General features: G+C 41.2%; 1 protein-coding gene across 3 annotated transcripts in view; it reads right to left on the bottom strand.

The window, feature by feature from the left end:
- ARFGEF3 (ARFGEF family member 3) overlaps positions 1 to 27,847 on the bottom strand; it is a 154,107-nt gene that overhangs the window by 66,503 nt on the left and 59,757 nt on the right. For 2 of the 3 annotated variants that reach the window (XM_032485019.1, XM_032485020.1), the window contains exons 6-12: positions 19,251 to 19,373; positions 17,029 to 17,071; positions 14,746 to 14,824; positions 8,746 to 8,850; positions 7,530 to 7,869; positions 3,861 to 3,973; positions 2,188 to 3,095 (exon numbers count right to left, since the gene is read on the bottom strand). In XM_032485019.1, the coding sequence (XP_032340910.1) occupies positions 2,188 to 3,095; positions 3,861 to 3,973; positions 7,530 to 7,869; positions 8,746 to 8,850; positions 14,746 to 14,824; positions 17,029 to 17,071; positions 19,251 to 19,373 (1,711 nt within the window). The remainder of the gene's footprint in view (positions 1 to 2,187; positions 3,096 to 3,860; positions 3,974 to 7,529; positions 7,870 to 8,745; positions 8,851 to 14,745; positions 14,825 to 17,028; positions 17,072 to 19,250; positions 19,374 to 27,847) is intronic. The other variant, XM_032485021.1, reaches the window with a different exon arrangement.

The raw sequence follows: 27,847 nt of genomic DNA, 5'->3' as shown, positions 1-27,847 counted from the left end.
AGATTAGAAGCATCTCCTCTGGTGCTGGCTACAACTCTGGATCATTCTCATAACAAAGAAGTTCTTCCTTAAATATACCTGGATCAAACTGCCCTTTTTTGACAAAGGACAATCTGGTCAGCTTCTTAAAGATGCTTAATAAGCTCCCTCTGAACAGCTTCTACCAAGTTCCAGTGACCGGGCTAGAATATTTTGTATATGTGTATGAGGTGTTATTTGTTAGAGGAGCAAAAATGAGGCAGACATGGTTGCAGTTCTCAAGGAGCTGAAAGTATAGGAAAGGAAAGATGGAAGCGTTGACTTGATAACGATGATAAATGTTGTAAGCACAACGCCAAACAAGTGATCGAGGCTCAGTGGTAGAAGAGCTAGAGGTGATCTCGGCTACTGACAGTTCTGCTGCTGGTCCTCAAGGTCCTCAAAGTTAGTCTTTTCTAGTCCTGAGCATAGGCCACCTCAATATTCTGTGGTCGAGACCCTTGAACTTCAGAGAAAGACACAGTTGACCACCCTGAGGTCAGTCAATCATTTATTCCTGCCATAAATTTTTTGCACCCATTAACTGCTTTCTTTCTGTAGCACTGTGAGATAACAGAAAGTATATACTGGTCTCTGCCCCTCAGTTCCTGAAACAGAGCTCCTAAAACCCTTGTAATTTCCTAAGTGAAGAACACTAGGAACATCTCTTGTTCAAATATATATCTTTGATCTCATCCATGACATAGGGCTCCTAAAACTCTTGTAAATTCCTAACAAGAACACTAAAAGCATCTTTTGTCCTAATGAGGTGACTCCGGGTGGGCTCCTGGATGACTCCTGGATAGGGGCATAGAATGTTTGGCTCCACTCCCACTCGCCCATTCTCGAGAGAAGGGAGAGGAGCTGGAAATGGAGTTAATAATTGTTCATACCTACGTGGGGAAGCCTCCATAAAAATCTCGACAGTAGGGGGTTCAGAGAGCTTCTGGGTTGGTGGATACATCCACACAGGGAGGGTGACACACCCCAACTCCACGGGGACAGAAGCTCCTGCGCTCAAGACTCTCCCAGACCTCACCCTATGTATTTCTTTACTTGGCTGTTCATCTGTATCCTTTATCATATCCTTTAATAAACTGGTAAACATAAGTGTTTCCCTGTGGCCTGTGAGCCATTCTAGCAAACTAACTGAACCTAGGAGGGGGTCATGGGAACCTCTGATTTATAAACAGCTGGTCAGAAGCACAGGTAATAGCCTGGCATCTGCAGTCAGGATAGGGGGTAGATAGCGTAAGAACTGAGTTAAACTGTAGGACACCCAGCTGACGTCAGAGACCTGATTGCTGTTTGGGGGAAAACTTCCACACATTTGGTAAACTGAAGTATCAGAAGTACAGTGTTCTGTGTGACTCATAAAAGAGCAGAAACACAGTAGGGAAGAGCTGGGGTTTTCCCTACACAGAAAGGAGAAAGCTGGGTTCTCCCTTTACAAATGTCTTTCAAGAAAAGTATCTTTAAATTCATTACTCCCTGTGCAAAGTGCTAACTTCCCTGTATTTTTTTTAATCTCCTTCCTCCACCAAAATCCTAGGTGACCATCTACTGCCCTTCAATAAACCTAGTATAATGCTCGGGTATACTTTGGCCAATATGCCCCACTGCACTCCTGTTTAAATACATAATTTGGGCCACAATGTCGACACTCGACAGACAGGAAGGGTCTGAGGTTGGGTCCACAGCACACTGGAGCATCACACACCAGGTGAAGTTCAGGGGAATTCAGAATATCTTGGGAGGACAGCCTGCACCTGCTCTAAGACCTCATTCAAAATAGTTTACATCATGTTATACCAAAGTACATTGCTCTATGATTTTTAGATATCAAGGCATAGAAGCATAGGAAGAATTCTGTGTTTTGAGAATCATGGATTGTCACTTTGTTTCAGTCAGGGGCAGCTTTCTACAATGCTCGCCTTATCAACCTCCCAGTGTATTCCAGACATCCACTGCCCTGCAATTCAAACAAACCACCACCAGTAAGTTACATGCCTCTGCTCTATTTCAATATGAGACCCAAAGATTCATTAAGATGCTCTGAGCAGTTCAAACTTCATGCATGCCGGTAATTTTCCCATTAAGCAAAATGCTCTGAATATTCTTGTTGACAGTGTAGCAAAAAAAAAAAAAAAAAAAAAATCATTGACAAACCTGAGCAGAAGGTGGAGGCGAAGTTCTGGAGGGCGGAGTCCACATCTTCCACACTGGGCAGGGCCAGGAGGCGAGGCAGGATCCCCTCCAGGGACTGCGTGAACAGCCGGGCGCTGTGCTGATCGGCTTCCTGGTTCTTCAGGAGTTTGAGAGACAGACCCGTCCTCAGGGACCTGTGGCCCAGGCAGTCCCGAGGGGTCTGCTCCTCATCAGCGAGAGAACAGTTGTCGGACCCGATGTCCGACACGTCAGACCTGCCCGAGTCCTTCTCCGCTGCCATCGAGTACTGATCGCAGGAGTCAAATTCCGTCCTGGAGAGGTCTTGATCGTCCACGCTGAAATTGCTCTCACTGTACCTGGACCCGTAGGACCTCATCCTGCAGTCGACGGACAGGAAGTTAGTTATATCAGGGTAAGCAACCGTGTGGCTCCTCTGAACCACATCTGGCTGGTCTACGGCCTCCGGTTCTGCCACTTTACTCAGCGGCTCCTTGCTCTCCTGGACGGCGGGCGACTTGAGGCCATTCTTGTGGTTTTCGGGGTGGTCCTCGGGGGTGGTCTGACCCAACTCTCCCTCCAGGGTGGTCTGGCCCGTGTCCGTGGTCACGCTGATGCTGATGTCAGGGCTCCGCTCGTTCCCCGGCTCCCAAGGCGTGTGCTCCGAGGACAGGACTCGCCGCTGCCAGCGGAAGTCGGCCTCGTTGATCTCCATGGAGTCGCGGCTCGACTCGGCGCCGTCCTTCAGCTCCTCCAGGCGCAGCAGCAGCAGCTGGACCTGACCTTCGCCCAGGCCCCTGCCCTGGCTGAGCTCGTCTAAGGCGCCGAGCAGGGTGCAGACGCAGGACACGGCGGCGTAGCAGGCTTCGATGCCACCCTTGATGCACGCCTCGGTCATGCCGTCCATGATGCTGGGAGTGTGCAAAAGGGAAAACGGCATCAGTGCAGGAAACACGGAAAAACGCTCCAGAACGAACGAGAACTGTCAGACTGTGAACAGTATGGTGTTCAAAACAGGCACCTAATTTACACGAAGTTAAATGATCTGGGCACAAAATAAAATGAACGATAAATGAAACAGACATGCTCAGGCTGGAAAGTGGCCCGCCTTGATTCAGACTCGCTCAGTTGTCTGGTTTATTTGGGTACAAATAAAGATTCCAGAAGGGAATCTATAATCTTCACAAGGACAGGCATAAAATAATCTCACTTTGGTATTATGTTCAGCTTTCCAAACAGAAAACACTTACAATGGCTATAGGGTAATAAGGACCTTCCTCTGTAAATAAATGTATTCCTGAAGAGATGCATGGTGACTACAATGATTACAAATCAGATAATACTCCATTTTCTAAGCAGAGGTTACATATAAAGGAATCTTATAGTTACTGTACCATATATCAAGAAGTTTTCCCCTAAAATAACCCCAATGAAAAATTTTTGTAAATTTCACTTTGTACACTGGGTTTCTTTAGGTTGATATGAAAATAAGGAAGTGATATGATTAAAATAAATTGAGGTAAGACTCCTCCTATGGGTACAGGTACACTGTTAAGTGTTCACATTTCATATAATGTAGATTCATACAATTTCAGGGATTTGGAAACAAGATTAAGAATATTCAGAGAAGCAGTCTTCGCCAAGCAATATAGACGTAAAAGGAGAATGTATCGTACAGTTTGAGAAGATCCAGATGAGACTTTCTTTTTGAAATTGATCTTTTTCTGGATTCGAGTTCAGTGGAGCTGGGTCCTGCCAAATCACAGAGACGCTGTGGGCTCCCAAGTAGCTTTAAGAACAGGGAGAAAAAAAAGTGAGTATCATTAAAAAAAAAAAAAGCACAAGAACCATGAGATCAAATAAACATGCACTTTCTCTACTGAGTGATCAGTCTAAGGAGAAACACAACTATTTGGAACTCAGATCTTAATAAATCAGACCTACGTGTTCTTCTGCAGTGACGTGCCATGTACTTTAGGTTCCCAGCTCCTGCGTTCAGGACTGTCTCAGACAAATTAAATCCCCTGAGGAATTGTTTCAAAATATTTTATAGCACAGACCTAGAAAGCACTTGCTTCCATGTCCTTTATTAAAACTGGCCTGCAATTTAACTTCCCCTTCTCCCTATCTTATTTTGCTATCAAATTAGCTAGCTTCAAAGACTGGGTTGGGAAATAGTCCCTCTTTCTATTCCCTGGAGAAGTTCATGTATTATCAGAACTACCCATTCTTTGAATATAAGTATAACTTGTTTCTAAAGCTGTATGAGGCCAGTAATTTTTTCCTTCATGGAAAGATTTTAACTACTGACTCAGTTTCTTTAACAATTCTAGGACTATTTAGGTCCTCAATTTCTTCCAGCCATTATTTTCAAAGATTGTTTCCTAGGGATTTAGCTATTTTACCTAAGTTTTCAAATTTACTGGCTTAAAGTTGCCTCAATACCTTCTTTAATTTCTTTAATATTTGCAACATCTGTGGTTATATGCTCTTTTTTCATCTTTATTTCTGTTTTTACCTATTCTAGAATTTTTCAATTGCTTTTGCCAGGAGTTTAATTTTCTTGGTCTATTCAGAGTCCTGATGTTTTTCACTTTATCAATGCACTATATTACATTTGCTTTTTATCACATTACTTTCTGCTTTTATCCTTAATTTTCCTCTTTTCTACTTTCTTTGAATTTAATTTGCTCTTCTTTATCCAACTGCCTAAGTTGGAGTTAGAACATTAATTTTAGGCCTTCTATTTTTTGATACAAGTCATTGAAGCTATGAATATCTTTCTATGCACTACTTTGGCTGCATATCACAAGTTTTCATGTACAGAATTTTCATAATTTTTTAGTTAAAACTAATTTTTATTTTCATATGGTAGACTTCTGTACAGAAAATTTCAATATGAGTCCAAATCAATTTAAGGAAAGATCAATTATATATATTTAAGGAGATATCCTATTTTATGGCCATTATTTTCAAAGTGATTTTTACTTGCAAGAAAAGGGATATTAAGTAGAAAATTTTGCATGTTTTTCTCTTTCTGTATTTCTTTCTTCCGCCAGAAGTTGGGAACTTCGGTTCTCTTGGAGACGCAAAAATGAAGCTTCCATTTTTTCTCTTTGACATCAAAAGAGGAGTGATAATGCTGAGGGTAAAGTCAGCCTGTCTCTCTCCCTCTGCCTGCCAGACCTGCATCCAAGTGAACAGCTATGTCTCTGGGCCTCTAGTGTCCCATCTCTTGTTAGAAGGATAAGTGAGTTTTAGCGGCACAGGAATGGGAAATCTCACTTTCTCTTGGGATCCTGTTACATTCTCTAACCCAACTTTACCAGTAATAAATTAGATGACATGTTTTAATTGCCACATTAACCCTGTGTTTATTTCTCAGGTGCTTCAGAAAACTGAGTGATTAGGCTTCTAGAGAACTCTCAACAAATAAATCAAGAAAATCAAGACATGTTTAATGTCAGCTTCTTCGCCTGGGAATAAAGGATGTGGTATCAGTGGTTAGGGCATCGCAGGTCTCATACAGACTGGGGCTTCTTTCTAAAGCCAAATTGTGGGAGAGAGAAATAGAAGCAAGGTGCTCTTTTTGACTATGGAATGTTTTTCTGGGAAAGTAGAAGCAGAAAAGAAAATGTACTTTAACAAACAAAATGCCCTGTATGTTTCTGATTAATAGGCACATAGTGTACAGGGCAGAATGACAAATTAGAACAGAGAAATAACACATCAAGCGTTCAAACTCCAAAAGGGCAAATAAACATCCTGAGTGCCCGGCGGTTTTCTTTGTGTGCATAAACCCTGCACATTCTGGTTTCTAGGTTACCAGCCTTCCTAAATTATTGGTACTGCCACGGTAAGTGGAGGTGATGCTTCTGTGAACAACCTGGCCCTGGTGAGTCTGCCGTGCTCCGTGGGGCAGCACAACCTGGACACTCTACTCAGGCACTGGGGCTAATTCCAGCCCTGCCCTGCCACCTGACCTTGGGAAGCTAGCGGATCTATGAAAGTAGTAAAGAAGCTGTTACTGAGAGTACACTGAGACCTACACACACCGTAGGCAGAGTATTTACTTCGCGTTCAGGTATCAACTGGCTCTACCGTGGGCAGCAACAACCGCGGTGCCTGTCAACTCTTGGGGGGAAAGAGAGGATGCTGCTGCTTACAAAATACCCTCCTGGCAGACGTTCTGTCCTTGGGTCCATCCATCATTCAGTCAGAATGTATTAAACAATATTCTGATTCAAGCCCTGCAGTGTTAGATACCGGGGGAAACACACAAAAACTAGCTGATCTGACTGGTGAATTTAGGAGATGGAGATGAGCATGTGCAGTGGCCCCTTCCACCTTCCTCTTCCCGGAGATCCACCTACTCGGAGAAAGCCCACCCTTGCTCCTGCAGGCTACCTGCTTAATGGGGCGGGGGCGGGCCCCCAGGGGAGGGCTGTCTGGGTAGTGTCACTAGCCTCCAAAGCTGTATTGCATTCACCAACCTAGCAGTGATCAGATATGACAGCCGACCCTTTGAGCTCCATTGCCTGAAGCCCTAACAGGGAAAAGTAACATTCTTCATTAGTAAATGTTTATACACAACCTCACAAAGTTATTATGAATATTAAAAATAATATATGTGAAGTGCCTGGCCTACAGTAGGTAAGAAAAAATGGTAATTGTTATTGTGTGCTCAGAGATTTTTTTAATCAGCAAGTAAATCTGGATGGCTCCTTCATTTCTAGAAATGTTGGGTCAGAACCTTCCATAATTGATCATAGTCAAATTTCATGAAAACAACACCAACAAGCAATTCAAATTAAGCTTTTTACAAACTGGTGAGCAGCTTAAAATAAACAAATCATCAGGAAGGGAATTCTGTTACTCTGATTTTTTGGTGCTAGGTAGCGCAAGTCAATGTGATTTGACCTTCACAAACAAGTTCACAGATGCAAAAATGTTGACCACATTCCTTTCTGGGTGAGAAGGAAGCAGAGCAATCCTTGCTTGGAGTATCTTCAAAATAACCCTAATTACTCCTTAAAACCAGGCAGTCACATATATGGGAGGAAGGAGGCATAAGAAGGAAGGAGACACAGGATTCCTAAAGCAATCAGAGATCAGTAAAGCTCTTTTCTGGATAATGTTCAACCTGAGTATAAAATCAATTTGAAATCCAATTTTGGCGAAGCTGAATAAATATATATATATATATCTGCACAGACAGTACCTGAGGGAGCATCTGTTACCAGATACGGTGTGGTAGCAATTAAGTTTCAGCAGGTGGCCGGCAAACATGTTCTAAGAGCTCAGACCCCGCGGCACCCTGGTGGCATCCTTCAGTGCCTCCCTACCTCTTTCATTATTTTGATGGCCTCCACCCGGTGCTGGGGTGGGGGGTACAGCAGCACGCGGTGGTAGAGGGACTGCAGCACCGGCTTCATGGAGTCCACCGACCCCACCAGCCGGACCAGCTCGGCCGCAATGTAGTAGATGGTCCGAGCCACCGGCCCGCTCAAGGCAGGCGCGGTGGAGGAGCAGCCTGAGCCCCGGCCGTGGTCGGAGACCCCTGGAGATGCAGAGTCCGGCTCGACGCTGGTACCCGCGCTGCTGCTGCTGCTGTGAGCGGAGGTGATGGTTTTGTCGTGAATTGGATTCCCCAAGATCACGATGAGCGCAGGGCAGAGGTTTTTCCTGAGAAGACATGAAGGGAAAGTAAGTCTGGCCACAAGCCAAAGGGTAAAATGTGAATACTATCGTGAGGGTCAACCCCAGGTGCTGCAAAAATGATGAGTGAGAGCTGGGTTCTTTCCTGCTCCTTGTTTTGGCTGCCTTCTGCCCCCATGCTCCATGCCTCTGCATCACTCCTAGGGATACAACACAATACTTCTCATAATTCAGGGTGAGGTTAACTAAATAAAATACTAAGAGAAGTATCAGAAACCACCTTATGTGATGAAAATAGATTCAAAATCCCAAATGGCTTAGTTGTAAAGTCTCATTTTACTACAAATAACAAAATTATTCGTATTCCTCATTTGAGGTTGATTTAAATTTCTGGCACACAGCATTTGACTTTCTCCCTGTCGATGAGCCCAGGAACCCAGAGCAGCTAGCTGGCTGCCCGAGGGCCCTGTCACTTGTGTGCATCTCTGACTGTGATTAAGAGACCAGTAATCCAGTTGAGATGGAGAGAGTACCAGGGTAGGGCTGAGAATAAGGCTCAATTTTGGCAAAGGTGAATTTCCCCCCACCCTCTCCCGTGCAACTCTCTGGTGCCTTTATATAATTTAGAACCCAGGATCTCATGATCCTATGATGTAAACAAATTCAAGACGGCCTTGGGAGGAATATTTTGTTACAGTAATTATCCGTCTTGCTCCGTAATTCGGTCTGGGGCATGTAAGCAAGGCAATTTCCTTACTTAACCTCTAAAACATTTACACACAGATGAGACAACCAGTGGGTCACAGATGCGGTGGGAAGGGACCCACAGACCCAGCTAGAAGGAGCGAGCCCTCCAGGCTGGCGTGGATGGGCGGTGGGGTGGGGGGCAGGATGAGGGCTCACCAGATGAGGTCGGTGAAGCCTCTGTGCAGCTGCATGGAGGAGGAGGCGCTGCTGAGCACGGACAGGATGCACTCTAGGAACAGGAGCTGCAGCTGCTGGCCGTCGCTGCAGAGGAACAGACCCGACATACAAACGCACACAAAGTAAAACGAAAGAGGTGACATGTGGGAAACACTTGGGAGAATGCTGGGCATTACAGAAGGGCTCATTTTTGGGTCGGTGGGGGGAGGTGGGTGGTGTTATGGGTTGACTTGTGCCCCCCACCTCAAATTCACACGCAGCAGTCCTAACCCCTGGTGCCTCAGACATGACCTTATTTGGAGGTGGGGTCTTTACACAGGTAAACAAGGGATGTCATTAGAGTGGGTGCTAATCCAACATGACTGATGTCCTTATAAAGTAGGGAAATTCGGACACAAAGATACACATGGAGGGAAGACAAAGTGAAGAGACCCAGGGAGAAGACGGCTGTCTACAAGCCAAGGAGAGAGGCCTGGAGCCGATCCTGCCCTCACAGTCCTGAGAAGAAACCAACTCTGCTGAAATCATGATCTCAGACTTTCAGCCTCCAGAACCACAAGATAATACATTTGTTGTTATAGTCACTCAGTTTGTGGTACTGTGTGGTACTTTGTTACGCTGGCCCCAGCAAATTAATACAGTTAGGGTGATTTTTCTGAGATAGACTTTACTTTTTAGAACAGTTTAAGATTTACAGAAAATTCAAGCATGGTATGGAAAGTGACCATATTTTACCCACTCCTGCGCATGGTTTATCCTGTTATTAACATCTTACCATTAATGAACAAATTTCCAGCTACCATAAGGAACAAATATTGACATATTGACTAAAGTCCACAATTTATTCTAGAAAAATTTATTTTTAATATGTTTAATTATCTAAATCTTTCAAGAGACTACATACCATGACAGCTTTTAATTTCTTTTGAGGAGAGGAGGGAGGTAATTAGGTTTATTTATTTATTTTTAGAGGAGGTTCTAGGGATTAAACCCAGGACCTTGTGCATGCTAAGCATGTGCTTTACCACTTGAGCTATATCTTCCTCCCTCATGATAACTTTTAGAAGGTTAATGCTTTACTAACTTGCATTTAGCTTCTCTTTACTTTTTGGAAAGCAACCTTTTTTTTTCAACGGACAAATTGTTTTCTCATAATTATTATTATGGGGTTCCTCAACAGAACCAGATTTAAAAAAATCAGACAGTTTATGGGATGTACACTCTCCTACCTAGATTAAGTTTTCTGCCTAGTCACCAGAAAGTATTAAAATCCAGGTATGTGGTCTTTCTGACCAATCACTTGACTCATTATTAAGAAAAATAATTAAATGGCCTTATTAAAAAGTCTCTTTATCTGTCAAACTGTCAAACATCACAGAACTAAAATTAACTATGGATAGTAAAGAGTCTTAATTTTTGGAATCACTGGAAATAAACCCAGAGAAAAGGTACAAGCAGTCAAGGTTCCTATGAATACGTTTCAGCAAAGTGAGCTGCAGCAATACGGCAACACCAAGGCATCAGGCTGGATGATGGAGAGAATGCACTGCCAGGGAAACTGGCCCGGGAGTCTCCTTGGAGACCAAACGTGGCAGCTTTTTCTGTGGGCTGCAGCAGTCTGGAAAAATGGGTGCTCAAGGCCTGGCATGAGTCATGTCATTAGAGGAACTGTTTGAGATGTAAGCACCTTCCACGTAGGCCCCTCAGGAGATCCACATGTGTGTGAACAGTGTGTACAATTCATATTTGTCTGACTACAGACAGACACATCGATGGAATGCACATGGCTGAAGGGAGCCTAGAAACCAGTCAGATCTTTCAAAACACACCAGGGAAAATCTGCACACTTATGAGGGCTGTGCATCTCTTTGCCTGGCCTTTCTTCAGAACATTTCATGGCAGATTGAGTATCTACTGGTCTCACTCTCTGCTCAGCTCTGATTTCCTCCCAGGCCCATGATCCATGGAGAACAACTCTTGTGAGTGGACCAGTGGACCATGAAGGTGAGGCAGTGCCTTACTGTGAGGCAGTCCGTCCAGGATCTCTAGAGTTCTTAGAATTTTGTTCTGTTTTGAACCATTTTTACTTTGCCTTCCTTAGAAAGATTCAAATTTAGTTAGAAAAAGGAGAGCAGGAGTGAACTGCATAGGGAGTGGAATGGAATCAGAACACAGAATGTGAACTCTCAGCCTTGCCTCATTGACTCCAGGATGCTTAAGTATAGATTCATCTGACATTCTATCCTGGGGAGAGGAAGTGGGGAGAGGGTGGCGGGAGACCAACAGGCAGAGAATGAATAATTACCTTTCTAAGCCAATTATCCTTCCAAAAATTCTTGGATTTAAACAGCATCATGGTACTCAACTTGCCTAATTAGAGCTCTATTAATACCGCATCTCCAATGCATGCGAGTTATTCTGCGTACCTGAATGCATTTTCTGAATTCTCCTGAGAGACTGAACGTATACTGAGTACATGCTCCTACAGAGCTAAAGCTCTAAGAGGTATGTGGGCACTGATGTTGGAAATGGTTGCTGAGAAGAAGTAAAGATCGCAGTGTGATTTCAGAGGAAGAACTTATTTAGAAAGTAGGAGAGGTGTTACCTTTTAGCCAATAGAAACAAAGGGAGTTAAGGTAGTAAAATCAAAAGAAACTATGCAGATGTGAAAACTTAAGGAGAATTAACAGAACCACCAGAGTGAGAGCAGCCAAGGGAACGGCATTATCTGACCCTGTGCACTTAAAGGTCTCCCAGTGAGGCTGCACTAAGAGTGCTGCACCCCAGCTCCTGCAGTGATGGAACCCCCATCTTAGGGCAATGGAATCATGATGGGAAAGACCATAACCAAACAAAATGAACAGTCTCTAGAGGCAGAATTATGACAGGGAAATTGCATTGGAAAACCAAGTAAGACTATGAGAAGCCTATAAAACTCATTACGCTCTGTAACAATATACCTAAAGCCATCTTTGATCCAGAGCTCAATGAGAAACCCTAGAAAACCATATGCATGTCACATGAATTATTTTTTTTCCATTTGAAACCTGTCCTTGAGTCATACGGTTCAGAAATGTTTTCATTTTTCTCAGTGACTGATAGAAATATATAACCTTTAGCTCCTAATAAACATGTGTGTTCATTTGCAATGTACGTTTGTGCAATGTGTTTCCCTAACAATCTACAGTAAAATTTCTGATGTAAGGAACTCAGCGTTCCTTAATGCATCATAAACTAGACTTAGCGCTGATAATTCCAAAAGCAAGCCAACCATTTTAAAGCTAATATTTATCAAATATTTATTATGTGCTATGCAGTGAAAAAAAAATTCCACTCACACCAGTACTTCCTAGAAGATATCAGCATGAGTGTCTACAATAATAATTACACAACAGGCATAACTTTGGACTATTTAAGGTAAACCAGGTCATATGGTTGCCCTCCAGATAGGGGTCCCTGTAGCTGCCATTAGAGCCATCCAGGTTTAAATAACCATGAACTTGAACCCCAGATGCCAGGCAGGCCCTTACTGGACATTTTTTTTTTATTCTTTCTGAACCAATGAACAATGGTATCATTTATAGACCAACAAACTCATTCTAACTTCCCCCGATGGCTATTTTTAAATTATTAATGGCATAACTTGCCATGAGCTATTACTAGCATCTTTCTAGTACTTAAAATTTTTAGATTTTTCCCTTAGCAAACTACTCAGGAAAAAAAAAAAGTTTAGCTTATTTATTTTCCCTTGCTGCACAGTAATGAATATAGCCTTTACATTCTTCAAAGTTTTGGTGGTCTTTGTTTTACTACCTGACAATGCTAAGACCTGAGCAGGGCGGGCCAAGAATTATCCTTGACATGTGGCAACAGCCTAGTTGCTACCAGCCAGCTGTGTGTTCCCCTGGGGACATAAACAATTGCACAGAATGTTAACATCGGTGATGGAACAAGATGAAAGCCAATCTACTTGACACCTGGATAGAGATTAAGAAAAAAAAATCTGTATAATTACAAATATGAACAAATATCATCTTTGCCAGTAAGTGACTCCTGTTTTTTTCTCCAGGGACAATCTATCTGTCTCATTGGGTAGAGAAAAACCAAGATGCTCAATGCTAGAATTACCTCCTCCTTCCTGATAGTACCCAATCCTTGAGCAGAACCCCCAATTACTTTAACTCACTCCCAAATTACCTAACTCAGGTTCAAGTCCTACAATAATTCCTCCTGACACCCACCCTTTTACTGGCTGCCCCATGATTCCCCATGGTGTACAGGATCCCTTGTTGCAGCAGCTTAAACCTAACCCCGTTAACCTCAGGTGTTCCTGGTGACCTTGGGGTGATGGGCATTGAGTCTTTTTGGTTAATTTTCTAATTCAATCCTTACAAAAACCTTAATATATTTTATATTACTACTAAATGTATTACTATTATTTATAATGATTATAATACAAATTAATAATATATTAATACTATAATCATTAAGCATATTAATATTAAAATTATATCACTATTAAACATAATTTATAATATTATGATATACCTAAATACTATGATTATTGTAACATATTTTTAACATAAAATAATGTAACATGATAATAATAATTAATCATAAGATACATAGGCTTAGGATGGTTGAGATCTTTGCCTAAAGTCAAGAGCTAATAAGGGGCAGAAGATTTTAACCCATGTAATCCAACAAAGACAATGCAGTTGAGCCAGTAGTGATTCAACTCTGGTAGTACAGAAAGAAAAAAACAAGCTGATGAGAAACACATTCTAGCTCTGCCATCATAGCTGGCTCTGCCAAGACGGAGAGGAACTGGGCAGGGGTGGGGAGGAGTTTGCACTAGAAGAGATCTAAACTCTGGGCATGGATGGGCCCAGTGAATATGTACCCTATCCCTGCCTGGGCACTGATGAGAGTAAAGGAGGGTGATTATAATCATAAGCAAAAGGCATCAACAAATTTCTGCCAAGTTTCCAGCAAAGTGAGATAGCTCACTCACGTCTGCAACTGAACTGCTTCTTCCAGCTCACTACTGTCTAGAAAATTCTACAAGCAAAATTCTTTCAGAGTCATCAAATGTCCCAGTTAGCAGTAAAGAAGAGTTTAATGTGTCTTTCCTAACTCAAAGGGCACTTTAATTTATTTACATATATTTTTTAATCAAAGTATCATCAGTTACAGTGTGTCAATTTCTGGTGTACAGCACAATGTCCCAGTCATGCATATACATACATACATTTGTTTTCATATTCAAAGGGCACTTTAGAACCATACCGTGTTGCAGAACTGTGCAGTTAACTACATATGTAGCTGGTAGAGGCTTTTCATCTCATCTTGGAAAGTCTTGCCTTTTTATGATCAGGCTTTACTAGAGATGCCTAAGTTGTCTTACCATGACACTGCATGGACAGTTGGATCAGTGGACATCACACATGAACCAATACCACTGATTAAACTGGCATGCAAATAAATGACAAGTATAAAAAGTCAGAGTAACATGTTCTTTTTAAAGATAGGTGTGTGAGTTCATAGGCTCAGGAGATGTTAGAAGAAACAGAGGAAGACCACCCAGTCCAACCCTGCCACTTGACAGAGGAGGAAGGTGCCACAGCTCAATGAGAAGACTCATTTAGAGTCACACACCAGGGACAGGCCGGGTTGGGACTAGCCCTCACATCATCCTGAGCCAGCGTTCTTCCGCTCACCTCCAGGTTTGAGAGATTAACTCTTCTCTGCAAGGTATTATTTTCCCATTTTCTCATCAAAATCTTATATGCTTCAGTAATCCTACTTGGGAATGAGGCTTGCCCAATGTGACTGAAGATGTTTCTCAGGAATGACAGGTGAATACCAATGGGGGAACCACGGTCCTGATACTCTGCAACTTTAAGTGATGCTGTAGACAAAAGTTACTTGAGAAACAGGCCATTGGTGAGTAAGAGCAGTGATGTTGAAGGCACTTACTTGATGGCGGCTTGGAGCTTCTCGCACAGAACAGTGAGCACGGAGACAAGGTCGTCACAGAGGGACTCCACTGTTGACCCTGCAACAGGGGAGGTGACAGGCATTAGACATTGGCAGGGGGCACTGCGGGCTCCCTCAACAGTCCTTTCCATCTTCTGCTTTTGATACTCTCAGGACTGAAAAGATGATTTTCAGGTGCTGAGCCTTCCGTAGGCCAGCACAGGGATCACAGAGAAGAATTAAAAACACTCAAAAGAGAGTCCAGAAAGGAGAGGAAAGACTGTTTATCATAAATAAAAATCATCCACACTTAATGAGAAAAGATTTGGTCAATTTAAGAAACAACACAATTGGTAACAGTCTTCTCAGTATTTAGGCCAGCAGACCATACATGCATCCTTTATTCTGACCACTTGAATTTCTGGGACTTCTGAGCAGACGTGAGCTGTACCCCAGGGAGAGAGGATGCGGCATCATGGAGGGAAGATGGGCTTTTCAAACTAGGAAACTAGGGAAAGGGGGCAAAATAAGTTAGTCACCAACTTCACCTATTTTCGCTGTTTGTCTGGCATCGTCAGGGCATGTGGTCTTTGTTGTATGTGCAGCAACAGCTGGTGTCAGAAAAAATAATTTTCCCTCTAACATGTTCGTGTCCAGAAGCTAGCAACAAAACTTCCACAGACACACTAAAGTGCACTGGGAAAAGGCTGACATTTGGAATCTGGTCAGGGACCGGCCCACAACTCGTGACTGTGTGAGCCTGGATCAGCTTCAGTTTTCCCTTTCACAAGATGGGATAAATAATAACCAAGTCCCAGAACTGATGGGCCAGGTGAAGGAACAAGTGGAAGCATTTGCTTTTTTTTTTTTTTTTTAAATAAAAACCTGCAGTGATCTTTATGAATGTGGCCAAGTAGTTGATGAATGCATCTATGAATGAATGACCATAAGGTCAAAGATGGAGAAAAAAATGGCAAGAGTGTAAGAAGGAAAATAAAAGGAAAACTGGAGGAGGACAAGGGAACAAGAAATGGCTGGCGCTCAGAATTTAAGATCTTTAAATGCAGGAAAAAAATTGAGAAATGATCAAGTACGATGATAAAAGAGAGTTTAAAATAAATAAAACCTGTATGTAGCCCTGAAACTCAATTTTAGGTAAATTTCAAATAAGTCCATCAATTTTGTGCTGCTGTATTTGTTAAAGACGCAACGTAAACTGAGAGGACTTTGACTTTTTTTTTAGTTTATAAAATCACCCTACATTAAAGTGAGGATATTCTGGGAACTGCAATAGCCAAAAGAGGAAAAGGCAGGTGGGAAATCTTGGAACACACCACTGAGAGCTTCACAAGGTGAAAAGATGCTGCGGGCACTTATGGCCCAAGAACACAGCAGGATGTGACCAAAACAACACGCTCAAGCCATGCTTTAGAAGATGACTTAAAGCATCGCTCTTTCTCATTTCTTTTATTTACGCTTTTTCTCCTAATTGTGGCTGTTTAGCTACCTCTTTCTCTCCTTGCATTCCCTTTCTTTTTCATCTTTCTCTACCCAACCCCTTCTCCCCATTATTAACTGGCAAAAATATCAAAGAAAAGCAAAAATTTTCAGCAGCTTTAAAATTACTAAATAAAATCTGAAATAAAACTCATATTTTCAATATTTTATTTAGGTAATTTGAATTTTTCATCCTCTTTCAGAAAACAAGACCACCAAACATTTTTAAGAAATCAAAGTGCTTGTGAATTATGCATGGACCTCTATTTTTTCCTTTCCTTGGGTCAGAATGAGAGATTCCTTACTTTGATTTCACCTGCTACTTTAACAGGGCTGTCTGTCCTACAAGATTCCCCATGAGAAGACTCATTTTTCATATTAAAAAACTCAGTATTTTGCAAACATATTTCAGGTGCAATAGCACTTTATGCCAAGCAGGCTTCTGCGATTCTCTATTTCAGTGCTCATTTTAACAATCAATAAATTAACTTGACTTCATGAAGAGTGAAGAAGCTACAAAAACCAGCCTCCAGCAGAAAGGGATGTGAAGAGTTAATCCCCTCCCCGCCCCCGCCTCCGCCACGGTTGGAACAGGAGTAGGCATGGCTGGCATAGAGTGTAGGAACAGAAGGAAACAACGGCTGATTGAAGCTAAGCAGAGCCTCCAAGGAGAAGGGTGAACCACCCTGAGAGCTTTTACTCAGCTTTATATCCCCACACCAAGCACACAGTAGATGTTCTTACAACCGCTTTTTAAACGGAACTCGCAAAAATCAAATCCAATACCTTGATTCCTGAATTCCTGTGGGACATCCGGGTTTTCAATTATCTAGTAAGAGAGACACACACAAGACAATTAGGAAATGTGGGCAAGAAAAATCGTGACTCGAACATTGGAAAGTTCTAGGAAACAAAACGTCATCTGAGTGCTCCGGGCTCTGCTAACTTCCCTGAGCACGCCCCCGGGCTCCTGATAGTGGTCCTTTACTCATGGTACTTATGAAAAGGCTATGCTGTCTGGACCCGAGCCTATCAGCTCCAAAAGTAATGTATTCAAGGGTCCACAACCCCATGGAAGTTTAAGCCCCACAGCGCCCTGTATCATTTTTTAAAAAGCTACTAAAAATAACCATTCTTAAGTGGCAAAACTTGTGTCTCCCTCTACTAGACATCATAAATGCTTCAAATATCAGCATCCTGAGAATCATGTTTTTCTGGGACATAAAAACATCTCTAGGGAACCTCATGAGTAATAGAAAGGAAATTAACAGGAAACACTGATTTTTCCATCTAATTTGGAATCCTGCCTCCGATTGGGGTGAGTCCACATGGTCAGTGATGAGCAGGAACAGAAGGCTGATTTGGTGCATAGTACGCAGGACAGAGGCAGACACCCCCTCCAGTTTTATCCAGACCTCTACAGCTATACCTGTTACCATCCTTACGGAAGAGCAAGATGAAATCAACAGCTGAGTCATTTTACTTGAAACCTAAAATTCTCCTAAAGTTTTAAAAATATGATTAAACTAATATAATTGAAATCACTTTGGGACTACACAGCTTCCTTTAAATGCTTCATCTTAAAACATTAAGATACCATTACTGTTACAGTATTTCCCATCATATTGCCACTTAGCAAGGATGCATGCTAACAGAAGGATTCTCAAAATCATATTTTTATTTCCATTAAAAATACTTTTCTCTCTAATGCTTTCTATTTATAGATATAAATTTTTTTAAACTAATATTCCTACACCACCATATTCAAAATCCTAGTGTAAATGAAATAGTTTTCAACAGAGAGTAAGCTAATGCAATAAAAATATCTCAAGTTAAAACAACTTTTTAAAATAGAAATGTGGGCTTTGGACATAAACACAAAAGAAAATCAATAGGTATTTTTTTTTCAGGTTAGTGTTGTGTTTTTTTCAGCACTGGCTGCCAGGCCACATATTAATAACCTGGACTGGGAGTCAGTAAGGAGACCAGGGGTTTTGTTCTGGCTCTTTCACTGATAAGCTCATTAATTTTAGATTTTAATTTCACCTCTCTGGGCTTCATCTTCCCCATCTGTTTTTCTGAGGAATAAAAGAAATTGACCAGATAATCTCTAAGGTCCCACTCAACTCTATGATTTTCTAAAACCTAGAAAATAATTGAAGTTAAAAATTAGAAATAGTTGAAGTTAAACACGAGCTCTTCCTGTCAAATTAATTTCTGAGCTACTTTGAACTGCTACTGAGATTTCCCATTCTAAAAAAAAATAAAGTGTTCATTTCAGAATACTTCTTGCAGATTTCAAAAGAATTTTAATCTGAATTATTAGAGAGGCAGATTAAAAAAAAAAAAACAAACCTATTTTGAAGAGGAATCATCTCCTCATTAACATTCCCAGAAGATAACAGATACAAGAAGCTGATTACATTTACATTTTTCCCAGGAACGTTCATTTTAAACAATCTGCTCAAGTTGAGAGCAAAAAGCTCGAGTGGGCTTTAATGAAAAAGAGAAGACAAATTCAGCTTTTCCCTGATGGCACCAGCAGGTGAAGGAGACCTCCTGCCACTGCCTTTTATTGAACAAAGAAAAACATAAAACAAACCTCAAAGCACATAACTAACTGCTATTAATTTTTCTTAATTTCGAATTTACTTCTGATACTTGTTAATATATCACAATATTTCTATATAAATTCTTTCAGTCTGAAAAGCTTTAAAAGTGATTTTAAAAGAATAGTGAATTTTAAAATAATGATTAAAAAATGACAGAAACCACAAGGAAAAATAAACCCTCCAAGCTGTGGAGTGAAACATATAAAAATATATTTAAAGAGCTTAATTTATATAAATAAGTGTTCTTCCAAACCCAGCTAGCCCTTCCTAATGTTTCAGCAGGAAGCAGCTCTGATAGGGGGAGGGGAAAGCATGCAGGATGTGGGACACTCCGCATGCAGTCACACAGAGACGCTGGCAAGACCGGGATGAACGCGTGGGTACCGCGAGGCTCACCGTATTCTCCTGCCTTTGTCGTAACTGTAAAGTCAAGTCACTCAGCATTTGACTGAGAGTTGCCCGCACAGCAGTGTTTATACTACGCTGGTGACAGCTACATATGTATGTTTCAATGCACACCTGGTAAAGAAAAAGATAGCAACAAACACGCTCTGTAGATATCAGTTCATTACCAACATGCTTTGGAGTTAACTAGAGAGGATATTAAATTCCTCTTAAATAGAAAGTCAGCCTAATTTAGGACCAGTTACCAATGAATCCTGGTAAATATTCTAAATCCCTGGGCATTTGTTTTTAATAATACAGGAAAAGTAATACTTCCCTAAGGATTATCACTCTTAGAAGCTATTATTCTGAGAATCACAGAAGAATGCAAATGAGTGATTTTTAGATATGCCAAATCATTCTATCTTAAAACAAACTCAGGTGGCTGGAAATTAATTAGGAAAAGTTCTCTCCGTGGCAAACCAGAACAGAATTTATTAACTCCTGAGTTACGAAGTGTGGGGAAAGAGTTAATGAAACCTTTTATTCCTGCTCTATAAACAAGTTTGACCTTGAATTAACTCTCTCTCTGGGTTCTTCTGGAAACTTGATAAAGGTGGACACATCAGCTGTGTTACTCAGCAGCATGGCTTAGGATAAAAATGTCCTCCAACCTGCATCTGAAATAGGAAAACTGTGAATGGACCATAAAAAACCTGGTGAGAAGTCACAGTTTTGGGTTTCCCTGGGTGACTTATCACCGATCACATCCTCTGAGGGGACCGTCAGCTCTGCTCATGGAATTGTTACAGAATGTTGATTCCTATATAGTTGAAACTTAGGACTCCTGAGCCAAGGTGACTCTGTATCCACTGAGGTGGCTCTCATCTTCCTGCTCCTAAGCCAACATTTGAGAGCCAGAGACTGGCCTCTGGGCTGCAGCAAGGACTCTTGTGAAAGAGAAGTGCCTGCTGTTGCCTTGCTTCTGCCCCCTGTTCTATATCCTGCTTAGTGAACATAATGCCAGTCGTGGCCAACTGGGGTCTCATGAGTTTAAATGTCTAGTTGAACATAAGAAGACACCCTGATGGCTGCAGCATGAAGAAATCACAATGTGGAAAAAAAAAAAAAAAACAACAACCCAGCAACCCTCATTTGATGGTGATGATGTTAAATGGTGTGACTTTTCTGATTTTACTGCCTCTAATTCTTTCAGAAGCTATCAGGATGGCCATAATGATAAATGTGTGCTTTAAATTTGCCCACTTTTTCCTCTCCACAAGGTATGTTATCCTTTCTATTTTCTAAGCATATTTAGATGCAAAAAAAGAAAAAAAAAATCTAATATACCTAAATTATTTTTCTAGGAATAACTTCAAGACTATCTACAATGAAAATATGGGGTTCTCACCTAAATGGTAAATTTAATTTGATGACTGATAACTGAGATGGGAGAGAAACTAAACCTTTGTTGCTGCTACTGCTTAAGCTAGACCTTCCTGCCAGGCTTCATTATAATAACCTTTTTGGTAATATTAACTAGATACAAGCAAATATCTTCTATCAGTTTAACGTATCTCCTCTTGAATGCTTAATATTCCAAATGAGCATTTAAAACTCGAAAGTGTATTTGGAAGTTGGCTTAGATTAATTTATTTTAAGTTAAAAAATAAGAGCAAGTTCCAAAATAATTATTTTTCAAACTACCATTTAGGGCATGTCAGTTTTAAATTCATTTTCTCTGATCTTGGATTAGAATGTACAATTTATACACACTTAGGAAAAAAGGCATTTTAATCCTGAAAGGCTTTTACTTTTGCATGTGATGAAATGGTTTAAAAACTGTGAAGGTACATCTAACTGAGTGCAGTGATTCACTTGGATGAGACCAAATTCTCCATGGTGTAATTAGGTACACTAGTACTATTTATACCTTAGGATCTAACAGTTTCCTTTAAATCTTATACTCTCCCAAGAAATCTTTATAACTGTTGATCTTTAAGATCTCTAAGCTCTGACGTTATAAATTTAAGGGGGAATTTTAAGCCTTAGAAGCATTAAAGATAAGAGAACAGCTATTTTGAGAGCTGAACTACACACTTAACATAAACATGATTTTCCTGAATACTGAGAACTATATATAGCCTCCCTTAAAAAATTCTATCAGTCACTTTAGACCCAAAAAAGCAAGCACACGTAAACTGGATTTAAAGCAACACAAACAGTGCTATAAACAGACGAACTTCACAAATACCAAATGAATTTTTTTGAGTTTTAATGTCACCACCATTTTTAATGTTTAGGTGCTATTCTACACATGCAACACTGAAAATTACTAATTGCAAGAGGCATTTTATTCAGGGAAAAGGTAGGCATGCTTAGTTTGCTTTTTTAAAAAAGGATTAATCTAAGGAGCTCATTTTACTAAAGTTGGGAGTATAAATACTGAATATGTCAAGAGAGTATCCTTTTAAACATAAAAATGATGAAGTTATCTTCTAATATTGCTCTCTTTAGGTATCCAGAAAGAAATGCTTTATTGGCTATCTGGACAGCTTCTAAAGAAAAGTTTCTTAAACTTGCTAAACTAATGATAAATTGGTGAATCAGTAAGGTTTGCGGAACTAGGGTTTCCATTTTAAACCAGACCACTGTAATTCAAGGCCAATGATTTTTAACTCTGTGAATGTTTTTCTTCCTCTACCTCAGGGCCGTGCTAAAATGAGCACACTGAATCAGAGAAGCTCAGAGAATACCATGTCCAAGGTCAGGCTGAGTTTCTGGGAAAGGGGCTCATCAATTTCTTCTATTCGTATCTCCAGTATCAGCTCTCCCCATGCCTTTTGCTTTCACGGTGCAGAACTGACACTTAAAAAGCCTCCATCCTGCCCCTCAGCCAGAGGCTCAAAGGGCAAGACAAATACCTTGTGAGAAGCCACAGGCCCCTGATCGCCAGGGAATGCATGAAGACACAGGACAGTGAGAAGTTTTGTAAGGGACATTTTGATCATTTCATGCATTTGTGGACATCTGGTTTTATGGCATGCTAAACACAACTGAGGGCAAAGACATACACGGTTAATGAAGCAAAACAAACCCCCAAAACAGAAGGAAAAAGAACAAGAAAACACAAGTCAGCAAGCCATACATAAGCAATACGAGACTTTTATCACCGAGTCAGTAGACGGATAACAACAGTACTAGGTTAAACCCCCCCTGGAATCACTAGTACTAAATATGAAGCAGCGTAGTGGAAGGCAGCAGACGTTCAATACACATTGGCCAAAGTGATCATCAATTTTAAAGAAGCTGCCACAGTAGAAGTTGGCGTAGCTTTGCAAAGTACCTATGATCTTCAGTTTGTTGAACTGCATTTATCTTTTCTTTCCTACATGAATGGGGTTAGTGGGACAGCTTTGTTAAAACAGTGCATGGTACTGATGAATGAGTTCTATAAAGAGAAAAGCTAGTATGTTTCTAATTGGAAAGTTTTTATGGAGATGAAAAATAATTTATGGTGATAAAAAGACAGAAAGGATCAGAGATTAAGTAAACTAAGAGAAAGCAGAAATGTCTCTTATATAGGGAAGACTATGAATGTTTGTTGATCCCATCAGAACCAAAGGGAATTGTGATTATAAGTCTAAACTCTATGTTGAATCATGATGACAGCCCAGTGGCTCAGCCGTTTCCAGGTGAACAGCAGTAACAGGTGGGTATGTGACAGGAGGCATCTCATTAGATGGGTCCTGCTGATGCAGACACACAGGCACGCACACACACACATACACACAGAGTGAACTGAAGTTGTTTCATTATTCCTAGAAATATCTGTGTAAGAAAATCTGATCACCATGGATGGGAAGGGAAACTTGCTGGTTTTCTTTTGGATCTCAACTTATAAGGACATTCTTAAAGCGAACAGACATCCATGGAATACTGACTGTGGCTTCCCTTTCCTCCTCCACGCTCCTCTTGGCTTTAGTTGGCATATAAAAATGACTTAAGACACCTCAACCCATCCATTCCTGCACCTTCTCAGGCAGAGCTTTCTGCTTAGTCTGCAGAGGGTTACTGAACTATGCCCTATGAACCAGCCTAAAATGAAGCAGAGAGGACCTCTGCATTGCTCAGTGTGTAACACCAAGTGAGTTCTTCAAGAGTCATGCGTATCAGAGGTTAATGTTAAGTGGTAAGTGTCTTGCCAAGGACTACTTTTCTCAAAGCCCATCTGGCAGTAAGTAGCCAAACAACAGACACCTCAGAGGAGTCACACCAAAGTCAGTCCAGGGACTGGCCCACAAGGAAGAAAAGAAAACATTTCTAGAAGGAAAAGTGGAGAATCTTCTTAGAACGGAATTTCCTCACTCCAATTTTCTGGAGACTATCTGCTCCTTAATTGTATAATGTTTTATTTGAGGTATGGCTCAGAATAATACTACCACATTAGAGTGAAAAAAAAAAAAAGTATCACTGAATATTTCAAAATAAGTCAGCACAATTTAAAAAATACTTTAATGACAACTAGAGCCATGAAATTAGAATCTTTGGCAGCCGGTCTTGAGCCTCAGTGTGTTTAAAGCTCCCGGGGTAACAAGTGGAACGACTGCTAACTCCATATCCTCTGATGGCAACACAATGTTCAGAAAAGATAAACTGAGTATCAGCGTGTAAAGATACCCAAGAAAGTGGCATATGCCTAATGGTCACTTGAATCTATGCTCACAGAAAAGGTGAAATGTATCAATACCTCCGCCTCACATCCAAAACCACCATACCGCCATTCTCCAACTAAATGCCTTGATAAAGGGCCAAGGTGGGTAAGAACACCAAGAATTTCAATCGGTTGCAATATTAATATGGCAAGATTTCACTAACATTTTCTAAGAAGCAATAAAGTGTAGTGGTTAATAGCACATATTTGAAATATAAAAAGCCTGGATTTGAATAACTAAAAATACATTCTTCCTATACTAAGGTAACGATCCTTGAAGCACTCAACATATTTGCTAATTTGGACATAATAGAGAAATACTAAGGGACCAGCTTCAAACTAATGAAGAGAATTATGTAGCCATAAGGAGTTTTAACAATAATTCATGAAATTCAACAGAAAACATGTTGGATATTTCTTAACTGTCCAATTTTAAATTTGGTTGGTATTTCATATTCCTCCTGCATCATGGAAGACCCTATTCTGAAAAACTGTCATTACTGCAATTTAATGAAGCAAGTTAAAGTTAGACCCACAAACGAAGGTTACCCTCTTATTTACATTTTAAGCGCTTAATGATTCTTTTATAGTTCCAGCAGCATCTTGGGAAAACAGCCTCATTTTTCCTACTTAAGTACACATCCCACTTTCTGATCAACAGATAACAGGCTTCAGGGTAAGCACTATTCCTGATAACATTCAATGCAGACTAGAGTAAGAAAGAATAGAGTGTGTCTGGATTTCCCAACATTTCCATGGAAGTTTTAAGTGATTTATTTTCAGGTATTTTAATAAATTGTTTCCTAGCTATAGCAAAAGTGACAATAGGAGAAAAGAATTTTTTTTAAGTTAAAGACTTCTTTGTAAGAAAAATTCAGCTACAACCAAGAAAGCTTCTAGGAGCTGAGTGGTAGTTTGAGGCTGAAATATTTTGCTTTAAAAATAGAGATGCACGTCTAAGGACATGCGCAAAAGGGGACAAGCATGACTAAGCAATCCTGGGGCAAGAGCCGTCAATCAATCTAAGGGAGGGTATAAGAGAAAGGGGCAAAGACCACTGCTATCTGCCACTGGATCAGCCCACCTCTCATTCTTGGAGGTGTTCTTTCCCTTTGCTAAATAAAACCTTTAAAATCTTTTGCTACACACACAAAAATAAATAAATAAACAGGGATGCAGATTTTTCAAAGGCTCAATTAGCAGGTGAAAAGCACATGAGAACCTGCAAACGCTCTGGGTTTCACTAAGTCTAGAGAATACTGTTATTTTTGGCAGCAGTAGGAACTCTCTTTGGCAGCTGATTCTTTCTGTCGGCGAAAAAGTACTTCTTTAGCAAATTCTATGGTGAAAAACCGAAAGACTCTAAGCTATCTTGCAAATCTGAGGAAATAGAAAATGAAGGAAATGCAAGAAAAATGCTTATTCCTATCATGTCTATCTGAAGTAAACAGTGATTTCAAGTGATTCTACTATTATCCTTTCTTAAATTACCTATACATTGTTCATGTAATAATCTAATACCTGTAACTCCTGACCCATATTATCTGCCGTTGCTGTGCTTTTTATACCAATAGGTCCACTCCATGCTCACCTATGACAGATTACATAAAGATGGACGGGGGGTGGCATCCCCACGACCCTTTTAAAGGTTGATGGTGGGTCTTATTGATGAAAACACACTCGTCAGAAGGACGAGTGGGATGGTTCTGTAGCAGATTAAATTGTCAAAAAATTTAAGAAATAGTTATCCAGCAATGACAAATGTGGAGACGATTTGGCAGGAGAAGTTGATGAAAGACAAGAGAGATTAGAAGAATCACAATCTTGCTCTGAGAGGACACTGCTGCTGTGTGGGGGTCTGGACTCCGTGGGGGTGGCCGCAGGGCAGCCCTACCTGGGTTTTAGGTCTATAAACCCACTATCTTTGGCTCTCACTTTCATGAGATTAGGCCAATGGTCACTGTGGCGGTGCGTCCCAAACTTTAATATGCACATGAATCTCGTGGGGGAGCTTATTACAAGGTACTTTCTTATTCAGAGGTCTGGGTTGGGGCCTGAGGTCCTGCATTTCTAACAAGTTCCCAGGGGCTCCGTGCATGGGCCTAGGGGACCACACTTGAGGTTTTAGAGCCTAACAGCTCGTTTCAATATAGTTTTACAACAAAGCCTGTGGGAGAGAGCAGTAACTATCAGGGCAGTGATTCTCAACTTGACTTCTACAGTAGAGTCAACCAGGGGGCTTTTATAAAATGTGTATGCCCTGGTCCCTCTAAGATCAAAAAACTCAGAATTCCTAGGGCCACCTTAGGCATCTTATTTTTGCTGACACTTTCCAGGTGATTCAGATGTGCAGCATTTGGTGAGAACCACCAACATAAAAGTCAGGCCTCCAATGCTTTGCAATAGTAAGTACCCTGTACGTGAAAGAGATCGTTTCAAGAGAGTAAAGACAAGTCAAAGTTTAATCAAGTAACTACTGAAAATAGCCTCTGTAGGAACTTATACAACCTTTTGTAAGCTTGATCTGTTGTTTTCATCCTTAATCATTATTGGTAGTGAACTGGGGCATAGTATTCTCTCAATAAAAAGGTCTATTCTAAAGATAAAAGGCAAGATTAGTTTAACTTCAACGCTGTCTGCAGGGTGCTCAGGCCTGGGATTGGTCTGGATGAAGGGAGGGGCAGCTCCTTTGAAGGTTACCACCAATTTCCACAGAGGCAAGCTTAAGAGCCCCTGTGAGTGACCCTTCCATAGCTAAACTATGACGGCACATGCTACAGGGTATAAAGACTAGAAGCTCAGTTGTAGGGACCTGAATTGCATCCTGGTTCTAACACTTCCCAGCTGTGACTTTGAAAGTTGGTGGACCTCTCTCTATGTTGGTTTCCTTATCTGTTAAATACTATGATATAAAATACAATAATAGTTCTTGCCTCACAGTATCACTGTGCAGATTATGTGATTTAATTCAGGGAAAGCTATGGGATTGTGTGACTTAATACAGGGAAAATTCTTAGAACGGTGCCTGGAAGAGAGTAACTGTTAAGCATTAGGGACAGCTGTGTAACACTGTCTCTGAGTATATACACTCATCTCTCGCCACAGGGAGTGACGTTATGTTTTTAAGCCTTTTCAGAACGATCAGCTCTGAGAGGGAATGGCCACAGTGAGCCCAGACTTCTAGCTTATGCCTGGTGGAAGTACGCTGAGTTGCAGCCCAGCCTGATGGATAAAGATCCACTATTCTTAGCAGGAAGAACACTATCTAGGGTGTTTCTATTACTGGCTTTTTGATTGGCGCCACTGGATGGAGTGAGCCCTGGGTGCTGGCACCTGCAGTGTTCATCATGCTCTTGGACCACTGCCTCTCTCAGCAGACTGGCTTGGAGATGTCCTTACCCGTGGGCTGGCCAGCCGGATTCTTACTCTCCTGAACCTGGTGTCCATGCCAGGTCCAGGCTAGCCCAGAGGAGCCATTCTGCCCACTGCCTTTTATCAAAAGCACTGTGAAGCAGGTTACTACTGTGGTCCTTACAAAACAGTCCCCAACCCCCTGCCACGCTGGAGAATCTCCAGGGTGTCCAGTGACCAGAGCAGAGTAGGTGCATCGAAGTGAGGCATGAGTCTCAACTGTCAAGTCCTGCCACGGACAAGGGTCTTCTTGTGGGTCTGCAGGAGAGGCAGGGTGCATCTTCTGGGAGCCTATGCTCTGTCAAGGGAAGGTCCTCACTATCAAAAAGGGGTGAAAAGTCAATTTTTTAAGTCACAAGCCTCCGTCGCCAACAATAAGTCAAAACTAGCATTGGAAGTACCACATTTTCCCATGTTGATCCGACCCCTGCTTCACGACCTGCATTCACACTGACATCCTTCTGGGAACGCTTGTCCAGTTAGG

The sequence above is a fragment of the Camelus ferus genome, chromosome 8, assembly GCF_009834535.1.
Source record: "Camelus ferus isolate YT-003-E chromosome 8, BCGSAC_Cfer_1.0, whole genome shotgun sequence".
NCBI classification, from domain to species: Eukaryota; Metazoa; Chordata; class Mammalia; order Artiodactyla; family Camelidae; genus Camelus; species Camelus ferus.
This window is presented reverse-complemented; position numbering and strand designations above follow the sequence as displayed.